The 23,740-nt window shown below is 37.8% G+C and overlaps 2 protein-coding genes across 2 annotated transcripts; both read right to left on the bottom strand.

Annotated features, from left to right (window-relative positions):
• LOC309886231 (arylacetamide deacetylase-like 4) lies at positions 1-7,280 on the bottom strand (the record flags this gene model as incomplete). The annotated part of the gene is made up of 4 exons (XM_082776869.1): positions 1-778; positions 1,838-1,901; positions 2,697-2,913; positions 7,125-7,280. 4 exons carry the CDS (start codon positions 7,278-7,280, stop codon positions 1-3), a joined length of 1,215 nt encoding a protein of 404 aa, XP_082632995.1.
• A 6,960-nt stretch (positions 7,281-14,240) lies between these two features.
• On the bottom strand, positions 14,241-22,805 carry LOC309886214 (arylacetamide deacetylase-like 4; the record flags this gene model as incomplete). The annotated part of the gene is made up of 4 exons (XM_082776850.1): positions 14,241-15,012; positions 16,597-16,660; positions 17,999-18,215; positions 22,635-22,805. 4 exons carry the CDS (start codon positions 22,803-22,805, stop codon positions 14,241-14,243), a joined length of 1,224 nt encoding a protein of 407 aa, XP_082632976.1.
• Positions 22,806-23,740: the final 935 nt, after the last annotated feature.

Here is a 23,740-nt window from a genome sequence, read left to right as displayed (position 1 = left end):
TTACATCAACCTTAGAAATTTTGTTATCTTTTCCAGGCCTTTGAGGCCAGATCGGAATGATGCTATCTTACCATAAACTGCTAAGAATATTGTTCCATGGAATCCCTCTTGCAGATGGCACAAGGTCACTTTTACACCCTGATCCTCTAATCGTTTCTTGTACAGCAGTCCATCATCTCTAAGTACATCGTATTCGCAGGTCAGAATGAAAGTCTCAGGAAGCTGAGCAATAACGCTGTCTTCAGATAGCAGTGGTGAAAAAACAGGCTCAAGAATAGTCTTGGCCAATTTATAGATTTCTTCTGAGAATGGTTGTTCTGTAGTTGGTGTATAGCCTCTTGTTTTAAACTCGTGAGGGATGTTATCAGGACTCAGCCATTTCTGATACTTCAGTCTCAATTCTTCTGAAACATGACAACCTTGAAGCACATTGTTTACGGCAGACGAGTCTGCGTTGAGATACTTCAAACCAAGAGAGATGGTTCGTTCCTTTAACAAAATGGGAATGCCCTCATTCTGCTGATAGGAAGGCAAATTAAAGTTTACACCCTGGAGAAAAGGATATATAAGGATTTGTGCTCTCAGCTTTGGGACATCTTTTCTGTTTACAAGTGCTTGGGCAACAGCAGCAGTGAGTGTACCTCCACTACTGTCTCCACAGACAATAATGCGAGAAGGGTCTACTCCATAATCTTGTGCTGTCCTCATAAAGTGTATGGTGGCAGTGAGACAGTCCTCAAATTGGGTTGGATATGGGTACTCAGGAGCTAAGCGATACCTAAATAGGAATGAAAGTGTTTTAACATAGTCATATCTAACGAATGGTCCCCTTGTTGTCCTTAACATTCGTGCTTTCATATGCTTCATGCTGAAGATAGGACAACTTTCTGAGATTATAATTACACCAACAGAATTGCTAATAATTACTGCTTATGCTGTTTTATTGCTACGATTGTTAATGTTTGAGGGGGGTCAGTGCATTCTTCTATCTTTGCAAAATATGTATTTAATTGCCTAGCAGGTGACTCAGGGGACTGAGGGCACACACTGAGTTTCTGTACAATTAGATGGCAAGGCACATATGTGTGAATTCATCTGTCAGCAATTCTACTTCTCCAGATTTCCAAAATTTGGAAAAAAAAAAAATCCAAACACATGGTTAGAGAATGTAAGTGTAGAAAATGGATAACGAAAATACAAAAAGGTTTCAGCATTTTTCTATAAGCTGAATTCTGTATAAACAGAATCAGTAAGAGCTGATGATTCTTCAAGTGTTTGGGGCTGTAAATAGTGATTAGTGCAATTTTAATTAAATTCCAAGACAACAACTGTTTTCATGAATTTTTAAAATTTGGTTATTTTAAAAATGTATTACAGCTCTTCACAAAAAGGTTTTAAATAGTCATCTCTGGTTGGTTGCAAGTGAAATGTGGACTCTGTGCACACACATACGTAGTTTTTCAGAAGAACTACTAAAATGAGTAGTGGTCTGGGCAACTGTGCTATCAACAGAGGTAGTTATTTCAAACACAATGCAGGCTTCAACTTCCAGTGCATTGTGTATGGCTTTAGGAAATAAAAACATCCTCATCTAATGGTAGCTACAAATTATAAAATTGCTATAATGGAAATTTGGAAATAAATAAGTGGGGATTAGTTGACTAGTTCTTTCTAAGGGTAATTAGCACTGGTGAAATGCATGTGATCATGAAATACAAATACTCAATGCAGATTGCTAGGAAATTGGCTTGCAGCGACTAAAGCATTAAAGAATTATAAACCTGGAAAGGAGACACGAATGGCTGTCACGTTGCGTGTTTGGATCGACTCCACTTACCCAACAGACACAACCACTGAGTTGGTTTTCCTAGCAAAGTAGCGGCATGTTCTTTCATAGGCCTCTGTAAAAACAAAACATATCAATGGAGTTGTAACTTGTTTGAAAAGTAAGTCAGATGAAAATATTCTGCTGTTTTTAATCTCTGTTTTGTGATTAAGCTACACTGTAAATCTTCTATTGTTGGTATGACCTAATCTGGGCATTGCTCATAGTTTCATTGCATCTGTGGGAATCTTCTTGCCAGTAAGAAACCTGGAATTATTACCATTCATTGTTTCATTCTCCTCACTGAAAAGTTAATAGAAAGCACCACTGCTGCTACTGCCAAAGTGGCATTGAAGATGAAAAGTCATTAAAAGAAGAAAAAGAAAAAAAGAAAAAAAAAAAAAAAAAAAAAGCAGCCAAATCTAGCATTTGTTGTTGTTGTTTTTTAGGAGACACCATCTAATCTCTTACCCCTTTCCATTTCAAAATCCAAATTACATTTTTTCCCTGTAAGCACTTCCATTGTAAATGCACAACAGTATACGGACATATACACAAGCTTGCACATATATGTGAGCATGAACTGAGTTCTTGGGAAAAAAAAAAAAAATATATGAAATTTTCAACTTTTCTCATAAGCATGAGGGAAAAGACAATAAATGATCAGAGAAGTTCTAGATACATGATCTGTAGAAAGATCTTTTAACTTGATGCCTGCTGCATATAAGTAAAATTACTCTGCTATCCTGGCATGATTTTTTTTATTTATAATGCTTTACCTACTACCTCATCTTGTCTTTTAAGAATACAGCATCAGATCAGTAACTGCATAGTATTTGTAGACACAACTCATATTATTTACATTACTTACGAATGCTTCCAAACCGTCCAACTCCGCCATGAAAATAAAGGATTCCTCTTCTCTGTCCACTGGTTGACATTTTTGGCTGGTATATTCTTACTTTAACCTTCTCAAATCTTAAGTCTTTGATAAAAAGATGTTTATCTTTTGGTGGCGGTATTCCATCCATTATAATCCTGAGGAAATGGACTTCTGAAGTGATACCAATTTTTTCCAGTAATGTTGCCTGTTAATAAAGGAAGAGAAACCACAAATTAATACAAATTTCCATCTTACCTGGAGGATGAGCACAAAAGCTTAAATTTCCATGGTCAGTTCAAACTTTGTCTCCTGATGGTTCTGACAATGAAGTGGCCAGTTATGATGATGTGGGTACACCTTTGTTGTAATGCAAACCCTGTGAAAATCTGTAACTCAGAGGGCAATAGATTTGAAAGGAATGGATGAATTTATCTTCTGTAACTGCCTGAGAAGAATCTTCTGCCTTGTGTCTGTGCATCTCCAGAAGCAAAGCCTTCCTGTGGGCAAACCTGGCTGTAAGTCACTTTCTCAGTATCACTGTCACTGGTTCGTTAATACCATCGTGCATCTCTGGCAAAAATGTTATCAGTACTATTTAGCAGAACACAGGGTTAGCTTTGGTAATAATTTCTGGATTATATTAGAAAGTTTAGATGTTGGCATGTTGTTTTTCAACTGAACTCATTCTGCATTTGTGAAATCCTGGCTTAGATTATACCAGTAGAAGAACACTCAAGCTGTTAATAGTAGATAGAAGGTGTCAAATACTTCCCCTTACTGGTGTTTAAGTAGCCCTGCGTTTGAACAAAAGGAGACAGTAGTTAAAGCATTTTAAAATTTTTCTTTGTGTGGCTAATTCTTTGGTTTCCCAAACTCTCACTGCTTTTGAACTTGCAGAACATTTTTCTGTAGCATCTACCACAGCTTGCCTCCTGAACAAGAATAGTTTTGAACCTTAGCTCAGTATTCACATAGCTCAGTGATTTGTACTTAAACATTCAAAGCTGAAGATCGGAGTCAGTCTGAGCTAGTCTACGTTGCGTCTGGATGGCTTTAAGCTGTTTTGGTTGCAGTCTGATCTAGTCTATGAAGAAAAATACGAGGCAATATCACTCATTTCCACTCTATCTGGATTAAATGTTGTAATTTTTTTCTTCTCTAATGAGTAATATAATCTGTTGTGTTGCCATTATTCATATAGATGTGTTTCAAAAAACAATTATATATACAAAGGTATATACTGAATGTATCTTAAAATCCCATAGTGAGAGTCTTGCATTTTCACCTCACATTTCACAGACCTCATGTAGTTTAATAATGTGGTCCTGTTAAATATGGCAGATAGCCCATTTTGTACCGTTTGAAGAGCTGATCCCATGTACAAGAAGGATCATTTTGTAGCCTAGCTTTAGTCTCATACTGGTTCCTTCTGCAGATCTCCTCTATGACGTCCATGGGAAAATAACTTTTGTTTCTTTAATTCTCCAATTCCCTCTGGTGTGTGACATTTAATTTTTGTTAAACATGTAATAGTTTCACTGGTCAATTTTTGTAGAGATTGACATTTATTTATATTGTTCTTAGTCACTTCACTGTTAGTTGTGAATATCTGCTGTGGAGTACCTGCAACAAATTGCAGTTACGAAGGACACCAGTATCATCACACACAATCTTCATAGTTATTTCTGGTAATATGCAAATGAAATTTTAATCTGGTGGTGGTGTTTTAAATTGCACAGTTCCCATGAATGTTCTACAGGAGTCAGCATAGTTTGCATTTTTGCTTTTTCTGATTGAAATCCATTCTTCAGTCTGTGTGCTCCCTGCGGTACTGGGTTTTCACCTACAGTTTCTGGAAAAAAGTCATCACTTACATGTAAGCTGCAAGACCAGGCTATGTGTACTTAAAGGGATGTTCAGAATGTATCTAGACGAGTTGTCACCAGTTTGTTACCAGAAATCCCGCTTTTGGGATCTTCATGTTCATAAAATTTGGTTAATCATAGGTGATTAGCCAAGTTGGCCAAATGTGATGTGCATTTTGGCTCTCGCAAAGAAATGCAACTGCTTAGCAGTGTAATTTGTAAACCAGTAGTTGCACAGGTTGGTTGTGGATTGTTTAAAGATTTTCAAAAATGCTAGCTGACATGACAGCTTGAAAAGAAAGCCTAATGGGTAGCATGAGACAGCCAAAGGACAGGAGTGAAGAGCTGTGACCTCCTTTGAAGCATTGTCTAGCTCGGCCTGTGCAATCAGTGCAAGCACAACAGACTGTGTTGTTTGTCTATTTTATTATTATTATATTTATTTATTATATATATTTATTATACATTATGTTATTCTATTTATTATTATATATTATAAATACATATATATATTGTGAATGCAGTGTTGTCATTCGCAGTGAAATGCTGAAAAACTGACCCCACCGACAACAACTGGCATGGAGGTTTCCATGCACCAGGAGAAAAGCTGTGTGAGGGGCAGAGGAACCCGAGTTAGATTACAAAGGAGACTCCAGATACGTGTTCAGGCAGAGGACCAGGGCCTGCAGCAACATGCACATAGTGACTGGTGCCAGCAGGAGGGCCGTGCCGGCTGTGCTAACCATGGCGTGAGTCCTTTGTTCTCTTTACACAGGTACACAGGCCTGCCATCTGCACCCAGTTTGTGCCAGCCCTTCTGCCTAAATCACTACTAGGATAAATTGGGTCCAGAAAGCTTACAGAGCTATTAACACAAGCATAATTTAATCAGCCCCTTGATCATTGCAGGTCTGTTTCCCAGGAAGGACAGGTTTAAAGCGCTCTGACTAGTGTTTAGCTTTACTGATCTGTCCATTTTTCTTCTTATAGACCAAATAGTAAATGAAAAAAAAAAAGAAAGGATGGGTAGATTTTTCTATGAAGAATTTTTATAGAATCATAGAATGGTCTGGGTTGGAAGGGACCTTAAAGATCACCTGGCTCTAACCCCCTGCCACAGGCAGAGACACTTCTCACAATACCAGGTTGCAAAAAGCCTCATCCAACCTGGCCTTGAACACTTGCAGGGATGGGGCATCCACAGCTCCTCAGTGCAACCTTATTAAGACATTGCTCTTTTTATTTAAGTATATCCTTATAGGTGAATGCAAATAATTCTTCATAAAATTTATTAGGTTGCACATAGCTGCTTCAAACTGGTTTGTCTCCAGTGACTTCACATGCATCTTTTGTCTCAGCTGAACAGTAGGTCTCTCCTAGTAAACTTTTGTTTTCCCTGCAGTTTTGACCTCGTGGGTTGCCATCCCTTGAAAGGATTTGGCTACTTTGCCATAAGTAATCTGCCTGACAGCAGACTCAAAATTTCCTTGCATTTATACTTTATTTTAATCATACATTAATATCCTGGTCCTTCTGCTCCTTTTAGGTGATGTGGTACAATGCTTTTCCTTGGCCTCTCACTGGCCAGCAGAAAGGATAGGAAATGAGATTAGAAGTAAAGAACTACGTTAGTCACCAGTGAGCTTCTGAATTCTGCAGTTTGGCCTTTCACATATGAATTACGCAAAGATAAAACTTTGTCTGATGGATAAAGAGTAAATGTGGAGCTCCACACATAGTATAGTGTATGTAAGAAAACTTAATTTGAGTTACTATCCCATTTTATTTCATTGCTTTACTATCATAGCAGCATTCGGAGCTGGGTGAGGTGTTCTCAAGGGACGTAATGAGTCACGTCCTCAGAAGCTTACTGGCTTCAAACAAAAACTTAATAAGCAGTGTAGCAAGGAAAGAGAGGAAAAACTAATAACATTAGAACATGTCATGCACAACACAAGGAAACTGAAGCTTTTTTTTTTTTTTATAATTGTATAATTTAAAAGGCTGAAAGAAATCTTGATTTAGCAATCACAAAAGTGTTTTTTAAATGTGCACTAACTCAAAAAAAGGAAGTCTTATAAACATGCTGTAAGACCAGTGATCTTGAATGCGACAGCTGTCTGTCAGATGGCACAGAAGAAGAGCAATGCATTTGTAGCAGAGAGCTGAGATCACGTAGTTACTCATTCTCTAAATAAGCACTGTGTTGCACAGGGCAATGTTCCACATAGAACATGTGGTAGCTTCTCACATTTCCCGGCTCTGCATGAGGCAACAGGATTAAAAAGCTAAAACTTAAGCAATCAGAAAAAATGGGATATTGGACTGTCCACTGAATTTTATTTTTCTATATTGTTATCTTTAGTGTATAGCAAGCAATGGAGTCATCTTGCACCCAGCTGAGCTGAAGTTATCTGCAGGGGTACCGTATAAATCCAGCTGTGTATTTGCAGTATATTTAGACATTTATACTATTAAAAAAATCACCAATCTCTTATCCCTCTATCAGAAATTAAATTAAAAATTCCAGCTTTAAGCAAAGTTTACTTACCAGACCAAACCCGAAGTTCATGATATAATGAAAAAGGTAAAGCTTTTTGCGCTGACTCATTCCAGGCGGGATTTTTGCCTTGGGGTGTTCATAATAGAAAGACATTGCCACAAGAACAGCCAAAACAACCAGAAAAATTGTGAAGAGAAGTTCCATCTTGCTGTACTGTTAGGAGTCAAGTGGAAGAAGCAGCTGTGACCTCCTTCCCCCTCTGACTTTGGAAGTATTTCTGAAGGTAAAGGTGCAGGTTTAGCAATTCTCTTCATATCCCATCATCCAGCTCTTAAAAATCCCAATAGGAAAATGAAAGCATGTGGCAATCAAACCATACAATTAAATAGATAGTAACAATTAGTCACAAGGGAGGCTTGCATAAGTTTTTCATATTTACAGCTTACATGTTTTGATTCTGTGCCCATCATGGTAGAACCAGTGCTTGGCGTATCTGTAGCATCAGTGTTACAAGAAGACAAAAACTTGTTATGTCTCTGCCTATTGCTTGAATACAGTCAAGCCTGGATCTTTTCTGAGTTCCCGTGGAATAGGATTTCTTAGCCATCTCCTTCAGAGCTGTTCAGTTTCTTGTTTTCTTGTGCCTCCATGCCTTTTTAAGACTTCCAGTGAAATCTAAGTTTCAGCGTTGTGAACATCTCATCTCTCTTCACCTTTTATTTGGTGCCTGTCATATAAATTACTTGTTTGTGTATCTATACAAATACACATAAACCTCTGCTGATGTATGCATTTACCCCACCCATGATCCTTTAGCTTAGAATGGTGTCTTTTCAAAACAAGGATAGTATTTGGTTTGGGTTTTTATATAGCACTGTTAGGATTTGGTTTTGAGAGCATTTGAATGTGATTGCATTATTGCTAAAATAATAATAGTGGAACAGCTGACAAACAAGCCAAAAGAAAAAAAAATACAGCTGTTAAAAAACAGAAGCATCTCCAGTGATAATATTTAACTCTGTGAGTGTCTGACAGTGTCCTTTCTGAAGGATATAGGGGTGGTTATATAACTCCTGGTAAGAGTATTATCAGATGTGGATCTGCTCTGCTGAAGTCGACAGAGCTAGGCTGATTTTTATTAGCTTTGGATTCAAGACCTGCAGTAGAGTTTGATCTCAAATTATGTATGACAGTTTTGTGTGAAGAGGTATATTATAGGTAACTGCACGTTATATGTAGCACTTAGAAAATTTATTTCTGATAGGTCTTACAGGCAATTCCTAATTACATGAAGGTCACCTCCAGACAGATACAAGCATCATTAGGGACTCTCAGTTTTCAGGTGAGATGGTGTTAATGTATTTCCTAACATTTTTCATTCACAGAGGGCAAGTAAAATATTTATTTGGTACTCGGATTCAACCAAAGCACTGAAGTACATGTATACCTTACAGGAGTTTTAAATGGTGACTAGTCTCTGTGCTTTTTGCAGGGGTGAATATCACAGTAATTTAGTATTAGAGTTTGTGAACTGTGCAACAAATAAAAAAGAAACTCATTCCCAACAGCTCCCTTTGTGGCTGTCTTGGCTCCAGCTCAAACCAGAATTGCTCTTTGGGATGCAGCTTGATAAATTGATTGATAGATTGACTGCTTTTGTACACAGTCATGCAATTACATCTTTGAATGTAATATAACTAGAAGCAGCTGCAGTCTGAAGTATCAGTGGTTTGCATCTTGCTTGTTCCTCGTTCATATCTTCTTTCCAGCAGGTCAAAGCCTGTGCCAACTGTTTTCTTTGGTTATTTTGGTGATGGTGTTTTTTCAGCAGTCTCTTGGTTGAGCCTTAGAATACTGCAGTCTCTGTCTTCTCATGAAAGTGTTGCTTACAGATATCATTTCAGGTAGAAATATAATTGCAGCTGATGAAAACTAGACCTGAACTTGATGGTTTCAAGACTAGTAGCAAAGACTAGACATCAGCAGCCTTCTCTTTTCTGTGTATTCCGTGTGCCTTCCTCTGGAAATAACATGATTGTATTCTTCAGCACACAAATCATTAGTTCCAAGATTTAACCTGAAACAAACAAAAATCTGTAAAACAAAGCTTTTTCAGTGCGTATGATGTCACCTTTGGGAACCGCATCTCATTACCAGTCTGCTCAAACTGTGAAGGCAACAGGTTCTCTGGAAAGTAGCAGTACAGGTAAAATGAGTGCTTTTTTTATTTCTTTCTTTCTTTTTTTTTCCTTCAAAAAGAGAGTACAATGGATAGGCTGACCTTGAGATGTATGTTAAAATGAAACTTAAACTCAGAGAACCCCAAAGCTTTAGAATGCACAGTGTATGACCTGCACAGGAAAAAAAGATCTCATGCTTAATTTCTGATTTCAGAAACTGTTTAGTAGTTGTTTAGAATAAACAAGAAGGAAGTTAATTTTAGAGTGTGGAGATTCATTCTCTGAGAAGAAACTCCATGTTCTGCTTCATCTGCCCAAACTGTTTGTTCATGTTATCCAGCAACACTTTGGCAACTTTCATATCCCAAGATCCCATTCCCTGTCTCTCCCTTGCCAGAAGGTTGTTTACTTGCTTTGTACAAAATCTAATTCCTTTTTGTTTATTCTTTCATGCAGCACTTGTGTCAGCCAGCTCGGTAAGGGATATTGGTGAAAGGCACATTGCCTGTAGCCTGGAGATTGGGATGCTTTCTTGGGACCCTATCACGACTGAGGTGCATATCAGCTTTCTCACAGCTCAGAAAAGAGCATTAGGAAATAGCATTGCACAAAATGTGGTTGCAGCTCCCTTCTGTAGCATCTAATAATGAAAGTAATTATTCAGCTTTGTGCTAAATTTCATGCTGTCCCAATGACTTAGGTGTGGTCTAAGTATGCCTATCAGATTTGGCCCCTCTGGCAACCTCAGCAGTCTTCTGACACCTGTGACAGAACATTTGTTCTAAAGTTCTTACCACCTATAGATCAGCTGATTTCAAATCTTTTTGCTGCCACTTTACCAAGAGCTGGTAACTCTTGGACTCTTATGGACACATTAAGTAGGTGCAGATATCACAGCATCCCACCAACACCCGGTCATCAATGCTAGAGCCTCCATGTAAAAACTCTTCTAGAATCTGGATATCAGCAGGAAAAGAAACAATCTAGTTGGTTCATGAAGTAAGAAATTAGTTTTCTCTGGGCACTGTATGTACATGGAGCAACATTTAACATTTTATTAGCACAAACATCAAGAATTTATAAGCTTACTTCAGTCTCAGGATGGGACTTTTCAACCTAAATAACCTTTCCAAATGTACATGTATGTTCTGTTTCTTCAGCTTCTGCCTTTTTAACCTTATCTCTTACTCCTGTAGAAGAGACCCCAGGAATTTGTCCCTGAGGCCAAAATCCCATTTTCTCCTGCCTCAGGATCTTCCTTTCTTACTGATTTCCAGTGTAGGGCTAAATGCCAGTGCCTGAATCATTCTTGTCAACATTGTCAATATCCTAAGCTTTTACTCTGTTGTGTGTCTGCACATGCTAGGGGAGACTGAGCCAGCTGGAACAGACATGAAATCTTCCCTCACGTAGTCTTCAGGTGGTCACAAGATCTCTCTGCCTGTTTCTAAATCACGGTGCTGCTGAGGTGACCTGCCAAGACTTGGGCACACCAGGTGCCAATGGACGCCTCTGCTCAGGTGCTGGAAGAGGGCTCCTTAGAGGAGGTGCTGCTGGACCCAAGAAGCTCCTGTTAAGTCCTGCATAGCAGGAGTGCCATCTGGTGCTGAAAAGCTGAACTTGGAAGCTGAACTCCCCCAGTCGAATCCTCACCAGCATACACTTAGTGCCATTAGCTGTAAGCTTGCATGCGAAGTACTGACAAACTCTGCTAATGGCTTGTTTTGTGCCTGCTTGTAACTATCTGTATTTCTTTGCATGCATAATTCCTTGGGGAAAAGGCATTTGTGTGCATAATTCTGTAGGCACATTGCAAGTCTGGGATTGTGCTCTAAGTACTTGACTGTAGCTCATTGAGCATGCAGGCAGTGAGAGGGACATGCTGTTAGAAAGTGCTTGATTGAAGAGGAGATTAAAAATTATGTTGTGTCTTTCCTTAGAAAATAGGAAAATATGTAAATGAGTGATAATTTTGAAAGCTAATTCCACACTTCGAATATTATAAAGTGGTTTATATGAATATGTGCGTATGAACATATGAAATGTTTATATGAACAAGCATTCTATCTCACGAATGTGAGACACATAGCAGATCTATAATTAATTAAATCAGAGGACGGGAAATTCCATGGAGACAATTAGATCTTGCTACTTTCTAAAATTCAGAAAATATTGGAGTCATTATTTAAAAAGGAACATGCTGTTTCTGTACTTGCTGTTCTCTGCTTACCCATCTGCACTACCATGGTTATAACCCTCTATACAGATTAAAATGCATGTGTTAAAAAGAGCTAATAATACTGCAGACATTATAAAGATAAATTGATTAACTTTTGTAGTAAATTAAGACCTAGTGATAAAGGACCATGGCAAAACCTCGGTAGTAGATCAGTGCAGAATTTGGAGAGTGGGCCATAAATGATGCCTAAGTCCAGACATTGAATAATGAAAAGAAAATTGGTATGGATTGCTGAACTGGCTAGGAGTAGAACATTCAGGGCAATGAATGAGATGTATGTAAAATGTATGTGATCATCTCATAACATGTTATATACAAGGTGGAATTGAATTGTATGGACATCCTTAGTTCTGTACTGGCAGAGTTCTGCAGAGTGTTCAAAAGGACAACAAAAGCAACATGATGACCAAGCAGAGAAATGTATTTCCAAATGAGGAGGGCTACACGGGGAATGCCTTTCAGTCTTCTGTCCCTGAAACGCCTCTGCTCTGCTGGTCACCAGTATGGCATGGGAAAGAGGCTGTCTTTCAGGGAGCCCATCATTTAGGTACAAGAAGAGTGAAATAGTTTACAGAAGATTTTGCTCAGTACAGTCACAGTTTGGAAGGTGGGGAAGTGGCAGAGGAAGAATTTTGGAGTACTATATATAGGCATATTTGGGTGGTTTTGCCAAGAGCCACAAAGATGTTTATATGATATTTATCAGTGGCAAACTATCTATCTACCTATCTATGTACCTATCTATCTATCTATCTATCTATTGCAAAAGTTAATTATCAGTTGTGCAGTGGTTTCAAAATACTAGGTGGATGAAGAGGATTAAGAATGTTACAGGGTAATGCAATAGGCTGAGCTTGTTTTTAGTCAATTCCTTTGTTTGAAAACTTTGGGAGAGATGCACATGCGTAGTATTGTCAAGGTCTTTGGACTTTTGCTCAGTTCAGTTACAAAATCCTCTCCCATCAGACAGGAGGGACTTCGATTCCAGAAATTTTAAAACACACCTGTGGGAATCATTAAAAGAACAGGTACTAAAGATGCAGTTTGTGTAATAAGCTGATCCTGAATAAAGATAAGTCTCATGACTCACAGGTTTGACTGAAGTTCATGAAGACATACCCAAACTGACTTTAAGTGAGCCTACTCATGTGCAGATAACAAAATTGCTGTGGCAGAACAGAATTTGACATGGATTAACTGCTCAAATACTATCCAGCTTTTCACATCTGCTTTAGAGCAGTTATTGACTCACTGCTGCTCTTGCTCATGCTACCAACATGTAAGCTGGTAAGCCAGCTTTCTTCTTGGGGTTAGAAACCAAAATGAATTGCCAATTTCATATCAGGTTGTATCACCAAAACAAATCCTGTAAACCTCAGTCAGTGGAACATTGTGCGCTTTATCATGTTATTTACTCCTGGAAGAATTTCTTTGCTCCAATAGTAAATTACTAGTACGTGAAAAATGAAACTAAATTTCTCTGGTGTCAACACAGCGTGGAGAAACACCATTTCATTTTGCTGAGGGAATGGAGAACAAGAATTCACAAGTTAAATACTGGTTGCTCCAGAGATTTGTAACTGCTAACATGTCACCACATTTAATTAATATGGTGAAGAATTTAACCCTGCATTTTCTTCCTACTCAGAGTTCAGCTGGCAGAAAATGAAGATAACATACTAACCTCTTTCCACACTTGCATATGTGTTTTACAGCTATTACAAGCGCAAGGTGATTGCATAACGATGATGAAATATTTTGTAGTTCTTAGGCATTGCAAGGCCAGCTGTTTTGACATGCAGTTATTCAGGCACCTGCCTTTACAAATGTGGGTCTGTCTTAATGTAACTACTGACCTGTGATTTTTTTTTCTAATGCGTTTTGAACCTTAACAGAAACAGTTCAAGCAGCTTTGGTGCTGTTTTTAAAATTTTCTCCAAATTCTCAGTAAATAAGTTGATTGTTTGTTACAAAATGGCAAAAAGCTCTGGGTGTCTCTGTCTTCCCTGAATACAACCAAGTGCCTCTCAGAAAGGAACTTTATAGAAAATGGTTTAGAGGACATTCAGTTTTGCTTGTGAGGTTTTTCCTTACTTCTGTGTTGCCAGTCTCAGATACTTACAGGTAACAGTTTCATTTCTGCAGCTCTCATTTCCATACATCCCCTCCGTGCCACCTATTTCACTTTAAAATCAGATTTGTAAGTAGAACCCAATTACCCACTTCAGATTTTACAACCAAGCCCAAACCGATGGTTTGCCTACGTACATAGACTGATGATTACTGCTCATCTCAGGAACAGTGAAACTGCCTTTACTCTCCAGAAGCTTTGGGGGAACACTTTATATCTGTGCTCTCATACTGATTTTGTGTGTGTTATGTGGATATGTGTGTGCATATTTATGATTATTCATATACTGCAGGCTGTAAAATGTATTTTGCTATATAAACGGTGAGGTTTTATTCTTTGACATAAGAAAACAAAAATTCTTACAACAGAATAAGAGAACATCAAAACAAGGATACCAATTACAGGGTTAATAATAAAAAAAGGAAGGTGAAAGATGCATGTTCCCAAGTTTCATGTTGCCAAATAATAGCAACTGAAAGTCAGAATTCAGCAGACCATGCTATCATAACTTAGTATTTCTTGATGAGATTCTAATTTCTTGCCTAGATATCCAATAGCTACAAAGTGGTTAACGCTCAGTCTGCACACTAGGTCACTGTCTTCCAGAAGACATTTTAAAAGCCTTTTATGAAGTTTACAGCGTGATCCACTATTTTACTTGATGAGGGAAAGGAGAAAATACTGTAACCAAAAAACGCTATTGTACCATGGAAGCCTTCTTCAATGTGGTACCAGGTCACTTTTACATCGTTGTCCTCTAAGCGTTTCTTGTACAGCAATCCATCATCCCTGAGCACATCATGTTCACAGGTAATTATACAAGCCTCAGGTAGGCGGCAAATAACAGCATCCTCTGCTAACAGTGGTGAAATTCTTGTCTCAAACAGTTCTTTAGTTTCTTCATGGACTTGAGGAACACATGGAGTGGGTAATGGTGGCTCATAATCCTGTTTGAATTTCTCTGGGATAAGATCTGGATTTATCCATTTCCTGTATTTCAAATTCACACTCTCAGGAACATGAGAACCGGCCAAAAGAGCTTCCTTCAGAGAGCAATCCTTATTCAAGTACTTCAGAATATAATGGACTGTACGTTCCAGAGACAATAAGGCAGTGAAGGCATTTTTCTGGTGAGATGGCAGATTAAAGTTCATGGCCTGGAGAAATGGATAGATCATGACCTGGGCACGTATCTTTGGGATGTCTGTTCTGTTTACTAGTTCTTGGCAAACATTAGCAGTAAAAGTGCCCCCTACACTGTCCCCACATACGATAATCCGATCAGGATCCACACCGTAGTTTTCTGCAGTCTTCAAAAAGTGAACAGCAGCAGTGAGACAGTCCAAATTCTGGGCTGGATACTTGCACTCAGGAGATAAACGATACCTGAAATATACAAGACTGCAATTTCTACAAATATATATATTTAATAATTGCTTGAATGTGTCAAATGCATCCATGGAATATATTTTTAGAAAAATTTGCCAAAAGCAGTGTTACTTACTTAGTTTAAAATTTTACATACTGAAGAGAAACAGAACAGCTTCCCCTCCCATTTCTGTCAAAATTCAGAGACTGTTGATCAATGAGGTTTGTTCTAGCATAATTTAAGAACACAGGGGCTTGACTAGTGCAGTCCAATCATCCACAATATAGAAAAACCACACATTTACTCATTTTCTGGTCAGCAGGGAAGTTTGCAATTCTCTTGTTGGGACTGACTGCATGCATGTATGTGTAGCTGTAAGTCAGTCCTGCTTGCCCAGAGAACCAACCAAGTTCTGGCTCCCAAGGCTTTTACACCGGGGACAATGATTATTATATTTTTATTGTATTAGTATATATTAGTATAGTATTGTATATTATTATTACACTTTAACATAATAATAGTAATTTAATAATATTATTATAAGCAACCACACAGTAAATGTACTGTGGTGACAAAGTAGCTTCCTGTAGACAATTATTTCATTTCTTTTGTTAATTGAAATGGGCGGCTTGTAGGAGAGTGATGTTAAAGTAACAGTCTGTTTAGTTCCTAACCAACAACATACTTGCACGTGATGAAAAAAGCTAGGCAGGCATAACAGCCCAGGCAAACACCCAGTCAGGTTTAAGGGAATGAAATATTGACCTCTCCTTTGAGAGCAAGATGCATTTTTAATAACTACAGTTCTTTATTCTCTGTCTGTGCACTCTTAGGTCTTTCTGGAGAATATTCGGTTTAATAAGGAAAAGCTAAATACTACCAAGGCAGTGGTGCAGGCAATCTCTGTTAACCCTTCACTGTTTGCTGAGGCACACTGCTCCTGCTGTTCTGTTTTTTCACTATTCTGCTAAACTAACTCAATGGATTCATAAAGTAAACATCTTAATAACTAGGGAATAAAAGGGTATCAATATAATATTTCAGAGTCATTTTAACACACCATGACTCACTCACATGTGGAATAAACAATTCATGTTCAAAACCAATTTCTCCTAACTTATTAAATTCTTTAGTAATGATTTTTTTTCCACAGGAGAATTTGTTGGAAAATAGAGTTTCTTTTTGCCACCAGCCATTTTCCATAAACAGAATGCCTTTAAAGGGAAGCAGTGGCCCATGTAGTTTTAAAAATATATTAAATTTTAGGCTTATTGTTTACTTTTTAAAATCATTCCTGAAGCCCCCTAAGTATTAGCATGAAATCAGAAAAGCGGTTTGTGATACATTATTATCAAACAAAGGTGATGATTTCTGTGGTGATAACATAAAACAACTGTGCCTATTCTGAAAACAGCTGCCAAACTGTTTGGGTTACTTTCTAACCCCTTACCAGGTGTACCTCGTCATTTCATGGCACGTGCTTGCCCACACGTATTGACAATGTAAGGATGGACAATACTAGAGCACATTTTCTTTTTTTCTATGCAAAGAAAAGTAAGGCTTGTTCAGAGGTGAGGAAGCACCGGGGGCAGCTCACTTACCCAACAGACATGACCACGGAATCAGATTCTCTGGCTATGTACCGGCATACTCTTTCGTGGCTTCCTGGAGAACAAATGTTGTTAATGAAATTAATAGCTTCAAATACTTGAAGCAATATCCTCCCTTCTTATGACATATTGCCATGATTGAGTTACACAGAGCTAACCAATTAACGGTGTTATTAAAGAGAGAGGACAGTTGGTACTGTGTCCTCTGTGTGGGCCCCTTGCCTATTTAGTGAGCTACTCCAGTTTTCTCTAGAATAAAATAGTCTAGACTTCTGATCCTCAGAACATGCTGTAACAGTCATATATTTAGGGAAACTGTTGATCTGTAAGAAAAACAGGGATTTATTATTATTTATTACTAAATGCAATTTCTTAGAGTGATTGTAAGGGATAAAGTAGCTTGAGATCTTCATAAAAGATTACATTATTTCAAATTAATTGTGGGAGAGTCGGAGACTGACTTAGTCATGTCATATCATTTTGCTGTGGAAACGCTAATTGTATTGCGATAGCTAAGTCTACATAAATTCTATATTTGAAGCAGAGATTTGACTATTTGCTGAAGAATGAAAGATGCAGGTGGTATGCCTCCAAAGAAATCAGTATATTTCCGTGTGGCTAATTCAGGCAGAAATCCAAAACAACCAAATTATGTTATATTAAAATGTCTAATTATAAAATTATTCCATGGTAAGGCTGCGGGCAGAAATGTGCCTGTTACAATGTATTTAAAGATACACTGGGTTTTTCATCAGCCTTAATTCTGTCTTTGCTACATTTAGAAGATTTGGCTTACAGGTATTGTTCAACGATGTGTTCTACCTTAAATCACAGAACCCTAACAACTTTTAATATGGGTGTATGTCTGCTGCCTGTAGAAACAGTATTTTTTAGGACTTGTCAATTACATATTTGCAATTATCTGCTTTCTCTAAAAAATTAAACTGAAAAGAAGACATCCTAACTAAAGCCCATGCATTGTGGGCACATATTTAAAAATGGCTGCTGTAGGCCACTGAATTACACTGAGTGCTGTTTATAGACAAACCAATAAATATGCTGCAGGCAGAGATCAAAGGGAGGAATGCAGGAACTAACAACTTCTGTTAAGTTTTCAGACCAAAAAGAATTTGTTTATTTAGCAACACCACTTTACTATAAGGAAGATATATGCCATAAAGAGGGTGATATCCTATAAAGAATAATTAGGATATTGAATAAAGCCAGATTAAAGAGTTCAAATAGTAAAAACAAACATTAAATGCTTTATGTCTCTCAGTTGCCCAAACTAAGCCTCAGTCACTTGGGTTCAGGAGAATTTATATATAGTTAACAACCATAAATATTTTTTAAAATAATTAGAAAAATCTCATTTTCTGTTTCAGTTCCTTACTTATGCCTCCGTACATCCCGCATCCTCCATGGAAGAAGATGACTCCTCTCCATTTGCTTGCAGATGGTAATCTTGGGAGGTAAATCCTCACTGGCACTCCATCAAAATGCAGATCCTTTATGAAGAGCTTTGAATCCCTGAATGCTGGCAGTCCACCACAAATCAACCTAACAAGTATGTGCTCCTTAAAGATACCTAAACTTTCTGAGGTCTTTGCCTAGGTATAAGAGGAAAAAATCAGTATAGGAACGAGAGAAATCAGTATAAGAAATCTAAATCTTTCCACTCTATAGGGGCTGCAAAAGGCCATGTTACCTTTTTCTATGTTGTATTTTGGTTATTTGCTATTTTCCAAATTCATTGGTTATTTATTGGTTATTATTATTATTATTAAACCAAATTTATTGGTTATTTGCTACTTTGCTCCCACAGATAACTCTAGTGGGTTTGTTATTGCAGTTGTGAAAGTGAAAATGTACATCTTCATGGTCTGAGATACCATTATTTCTGGAGGAATGTTGCAATACTTGTTCTAGGAAATATATAAATGCCTTCTTGTATCTGTGATCTGGTTTTATCACATGTACCATCAAGAATTTGTTTAGGTATGCAATTTAGTTGTTGTGAGGCCTAAGGGTCCTTTTCTAGTCCATGAAGAGAAAGAGGCAGTTCTAGAGGACAATTCCAATTTCAGCTGCGTTGTCACACTCTGGAAATGTCTGTTTGTCTCCACTGATTATAAAGGGAGACTATCTACTTCAGATGCCTCAGTTGAAGTCTTTAAGGTTAGGTGAGAAGAAAATGTCCCTGGCATGATGTCAGACGCAGTAACTCACTGGTCTTGGGTCATCTTCATGCCACAGGGACAGTGACAACAAGGTTTAAGAAAATCAGTAGTGCCTACCACAGAACCACAGAAAGGTTAAGGTTGGAAGGGATCTCAGGAGAAATCTGGTCCAACCCCCCTGCCAAGCAGGGTCGTGTTGCACGGGATAGCATCCAGGTGGGTTTTGAATATCTAAATATCTAAGTAAAGAAGTGCTTTCTCAATAAAGTGGCCTAAATGAAGAACTTGGTGAGAATGATTCTGAACTTGATCTCCTTCTCCATCAGCAAAACCATTTCCTTTATCAAGATCCCACAGGTTATTTAGGAAATGGCACTAGAGCCAGGTTTTTAAATTTCTTAGGGAAAACTGATACTCTGAAGACAGGGTAGGTTTGTTGAATGTGTCACAACATTTTCCTATCCAAAGCCATTCAATTGCCAATAATTGAGATAGCCTGGAGGTCATCATGCTGGAATCCTCCTTCATTTTGAACACAGGTTGTAAGTGATGCATTTCCTGCTAGGAGCAACATTTCTTTCCCTGTTAAACGGTGACTTAATTGCCATTACAGACTATTACAATTCATCCTTCTGGAATGATGGTAATCATAACAAGCAATTTGCAAATGTTATTTTCCTCTTCTGAGCAACAGAAGTATACATGTACATGCTGTATCAATGCCTCATAAAATAATAGCCAGCTACGCTATTGTAAATTGGTCTTTCCGATCTCATGTAGCTGGCCTCTAACTCAGATTTGCTCTGTCTTGGAGAGAATTCAAGTATTGGCCTTAAACAGCAATTTTTCTGCATGAAAATGCAAAAATAAGACAAAGATGCAGAACTTTCTTAGGTGCATGAGCTCAGCTATCACATATACATGAAGCCAAAGCTTATGTGGGTCAAGTGTGTTGCAACAGCCAGTTCCTCACCAAGGCATTTTTTCAAAATTTTTTTTCTTTTTTCAAGTTGAGTGAGGAGCAATAAAAGAAGCATCATGAGCCATGGAAGAGGGAGAAAATCATCTGAAAACAAAAATGGAAACCCAGAGATGATCTGGAGTTTTTTGATAACGCTGTGTGCCAGCACTGCCAACAGTGCTTGTGTTGTTTTAAGTCCCGGTTCCCACAGACAAATTGGATAGATATAGTTCTTGCCTTACAGTTGAAAATGGACATTTTTAGGTATCCTGAAGAAGGCAGAAGGTCAATATAAGAGTCAAGCTAATCCTGGCAGAAACCACAGGGTCAATATAACCTTCCCCAAAGAGCAATTTTCAAAAATTCTAGTGACTCTTAAGTCAGTGTTTTTGATGAAGTGATGATTTTGGAATGACTGAAGTTAACAGAATTGCTGTATTGTGTTTATTTAATCTCATCTGTACTTTCTAACATCCCTGTTTTTTTTAGAGCCCTCAGATGACAGATAATAATATATATGATAAACTCGGTATCAGAATATAACAAAAATCCTTTTTCCATTCCTTATCTTAGGAACTCTTGCCATCATAGAGGCATCTTCAGTTTCAGGGAAGAAAATGTCATGAAGGAGAATGGGGAATTTGGTATGTGTTCTATCGAAAATCTTTTTAATCAATAAGTACAAAATACTTCAGAACCAATAACAATAAACAAACAAACAAAAATAAATAAAAGGTATATCTATTCCTAGACAGATGTGATTGGTATTAGTAGGTGAAATGTATTGTATAAGCCAGGTTCTAAAAAGTGTATATACGTAAGAAAAAGAGGACCCAGATCAGCATGTCAGTATACCTATACTTGTGAAATAGGGTCTTTCTTTGAAAAACTATTTGCTGGAATGCCTAAATTCTGGCACAGACTTGCTTTTTACATGGGAGATCATATGGTGACCAGATTTTTACTTTAAAAGTGATTATGAAATCGCATACAAAATAGCAAAGACCACTCCATTTGAGCTTCATGGACTTACAGACTACATTTGACAGTCCGTCTGTCTCAGTCACTTTGAAGTGTAATGCTTTGCCAATTAAAATGGTTATCAAAGCTTTATATCACAGTAAAATATGCACAGTCTAAATGCGTATCTGTAGAAATGGATTAAAACAAAAGCTAGGATATGAGCTAGGAGGCTTTCTCTCATCTTTTCTGTTTGAGATTGTCATTGATTTCTTCAAGAGCATGTGCATAGATGCAGCAGGAGCATCATATGTGTAACTATGCTCTAGATGATACTTTTAACTGCTTATGCAGGTATTCTTAGAGATATCCCAAATAAGTGGAAGTAAAGAGCAGAAGACTGTCCTGTGGCAGGAAAAAAAAAAAAAAAAAAAATTTAAAAAAGAGGTCTTTGCTGCAACATATGTGGTAGGGAGTACAAACAGATAAGTCACTGGCACAAGAAGAGCTCCATTCATAAGAACAAAGAGGGTATATTCATCGTACATTTGTAATGCACAGAGCATCATATGCTTTGTAAGAAACCTGTGAAGTCCTCACTGCGAGGACAATTACTTCTCCAAGTATATAAATAAACCTAGAAATTCACCAGAAGTAGATGTATAAAAAGGTTTTTGGAAGCAAAGGGCTCAAGAAAATTAAATTCAGCGTATAGCAAATGTGGAAATGCATCTTTAAAACTATCCAGAAAAGGAAGTTGAAAATTCTGGAATATTATAAATAGAGATAGAATATCTCTATTGTTGCAGAACAACCACGTAGAGGCTGTAGAAGTAGCATCAGTAAGGAGAATCATCTGAAATAATCTTTTCATCAAACCAAGTATAGAAACATAGAGGACCGAATGACATCTAGTCATTTTATTATATTAAGTTCATATATATAGCTTAACATGAAGAGCAGCCTGAGATATGTAAGGACAGCAACTCTTCTTTCGTGACAGAAAATGCAGAAGGGTACATGGGTTGTAGGCCACTGGAGAATGAGGGACCTGATTTGGTGAATGCCTACTATGTGAGTTTAAGCAACCCGTGTAAGTCTTTAATTGACTATAGTGCCCCAAAAGACTTTTCAGGATATGGGCCTTAGTTATTGTGTTCAACACATACAAGTAGGGGATTAGAGAACACCTCTGCTTGAGATGAGCCCCATACAAACATAAATGAAATCACTCTGTGGTTTTCCTGCAGACTTTCTTTTGATGTGGTATATGCCAAACATAACAGGGCTTGGGCTGCTTTTGTCTGCTCCTGTTGTCTTCTTTGAAATTTGTTGGGGTAAGAGCTGTTTCTTACTCTGTTGGCAAAGTAGATAGCACAGTGAGTCTAGTTTCCAGGTACTTAAATAATAAGTAGTAACAGCTCTAACTGAACCTGCTTTGTCCAGTAGGTTAGATTAGATGACCTCTGGAGGTCCCTTCCAATCTACATATTTCTGTGATAATTCACCAAGACACAGTAATTCAGCCACTGCAGAAATAAGAACATGATTAATGGGTAATACAATTACTGCTGGTAGATTAATGTTTAAGAAATTACCTCAAAGTGCACTCAGATACAGAAAGTCCAGCTATTATTGTTCAGCCATTCTGTCTTTCACGGGACTAGTCATTTCATTATAGAAGGCAATCAAGTTACAATTGCAATGTAAACATGCAAATCTCAGTATTTAAAAGAGCTCACCTCATGAAGGCTGCTTTTATATACAGTATTAAAATACCAGATCAAATTTTGGCCTTTGCCTTTAAGTCTGTGTTACCATATGGTTCCTATTACACACAGTTGCAATATTTAAATGCTACATTTATAGTTCTACTCAATTTTTTCCTTTCCTGAAAATCACAATATCACAGAGCATGATAAACTCACCAGAATTTCCACCAGAGTATAAAAGTAATGGTACAAGCTGAGCTTTGATGGCTGGTCAACTTCAGGAGGAATTTTTGCCTTGAAAGAATCATAAGAAGTTGCAATTAAAACCAGTAATATAAAAGCAACTAGAATTCCTGCTATTAGTGCCAGAGCATAAAAGAATTCCATTTTTCTTTGGTGGGGATGATTTACCAGAGAACTGTTCAATATGATTCTGTCAATATTTATATGCTCCAGATTGACTCCACAGAGAAGTAATTTGCATACCAAAATTCCTCCGCCCTCCTCCTCCAAATCAGGCTGCCAGATGCTAGCAGTAGACAAACATCCGGCAATGACTGCTGTTACAGCTTTGTTTACCATGGCCAAAGTCAATGCCCACAATACTCACACTCAATATTTTGTATATTCCAGAATTGTAGATGGACTTTGTTTTATCTGGTTGAATTGTACTCTGATTTATGGGCCTGAAAAGCTATGTGAGATTTTTTTCCAAGGGTACTAGTCACTGTAATGAAAGAGACTACCTCTGCTTATGAACGCATGGAGGACTGGCAGTGCTGAACTCCAGTTTGATCCTAAGACTTTACATTTAGTGCTGATCTTATTTATTTATTTAATGCTATATTGCTGAGGCACACAGCTGGCCAGAACAGTTAGAACAGACTGAAGTAGATCTAAAGGAATTTTGCTTTTAGAGGTGAGTACAGAGCTATCAGCTTTGGAAACTCCCTGAGCGTGCAGCAACGGTCTTGGCTCACCGAAGGTCCAGTAATATGAGAGGGAAATGAGAAAGAAAATTTCACTTGGAGAGCTTCAGCTCTAACTCTCTTTTTTTGGTGCATTCCAAAGCAAAGATTTTGATGTCTTTAATATACCGATAATAAACAACTTAATAGCTTGCTATTTTTCTGCCAAGACAACTCTACATTATCCTGTGCTATAATTTAGGCTGTGATTAGACCGTATGGCTAGCCACGTGCTTGTGCATATAGAGGTGATGATAGCAAAGGAATGAGTGACTAGGTACAGCTTCATGTACTTCTGTGTACCATGTGACTGCACGAACACTTTTTGGGTAAAAGTAAAAAGCAATCATGAGC

This window comes from Aythya marila (genome assembly GCF_965140915.1).
Source record: "Aythya marila genome assembly, chromosome: 21".
In the NCBI taxonomy this organism is placed as follows: Eukaryota; Metazoa; Chordata; class Aves; order Anseriformes; family Anatidae; genus Aythya; species Aythya marila.
The sequence above is the reverse complement of the archived record's forward strand: the minus strand, read 5'-3'. Positions and strand labels throughout refer to the sequence as shown.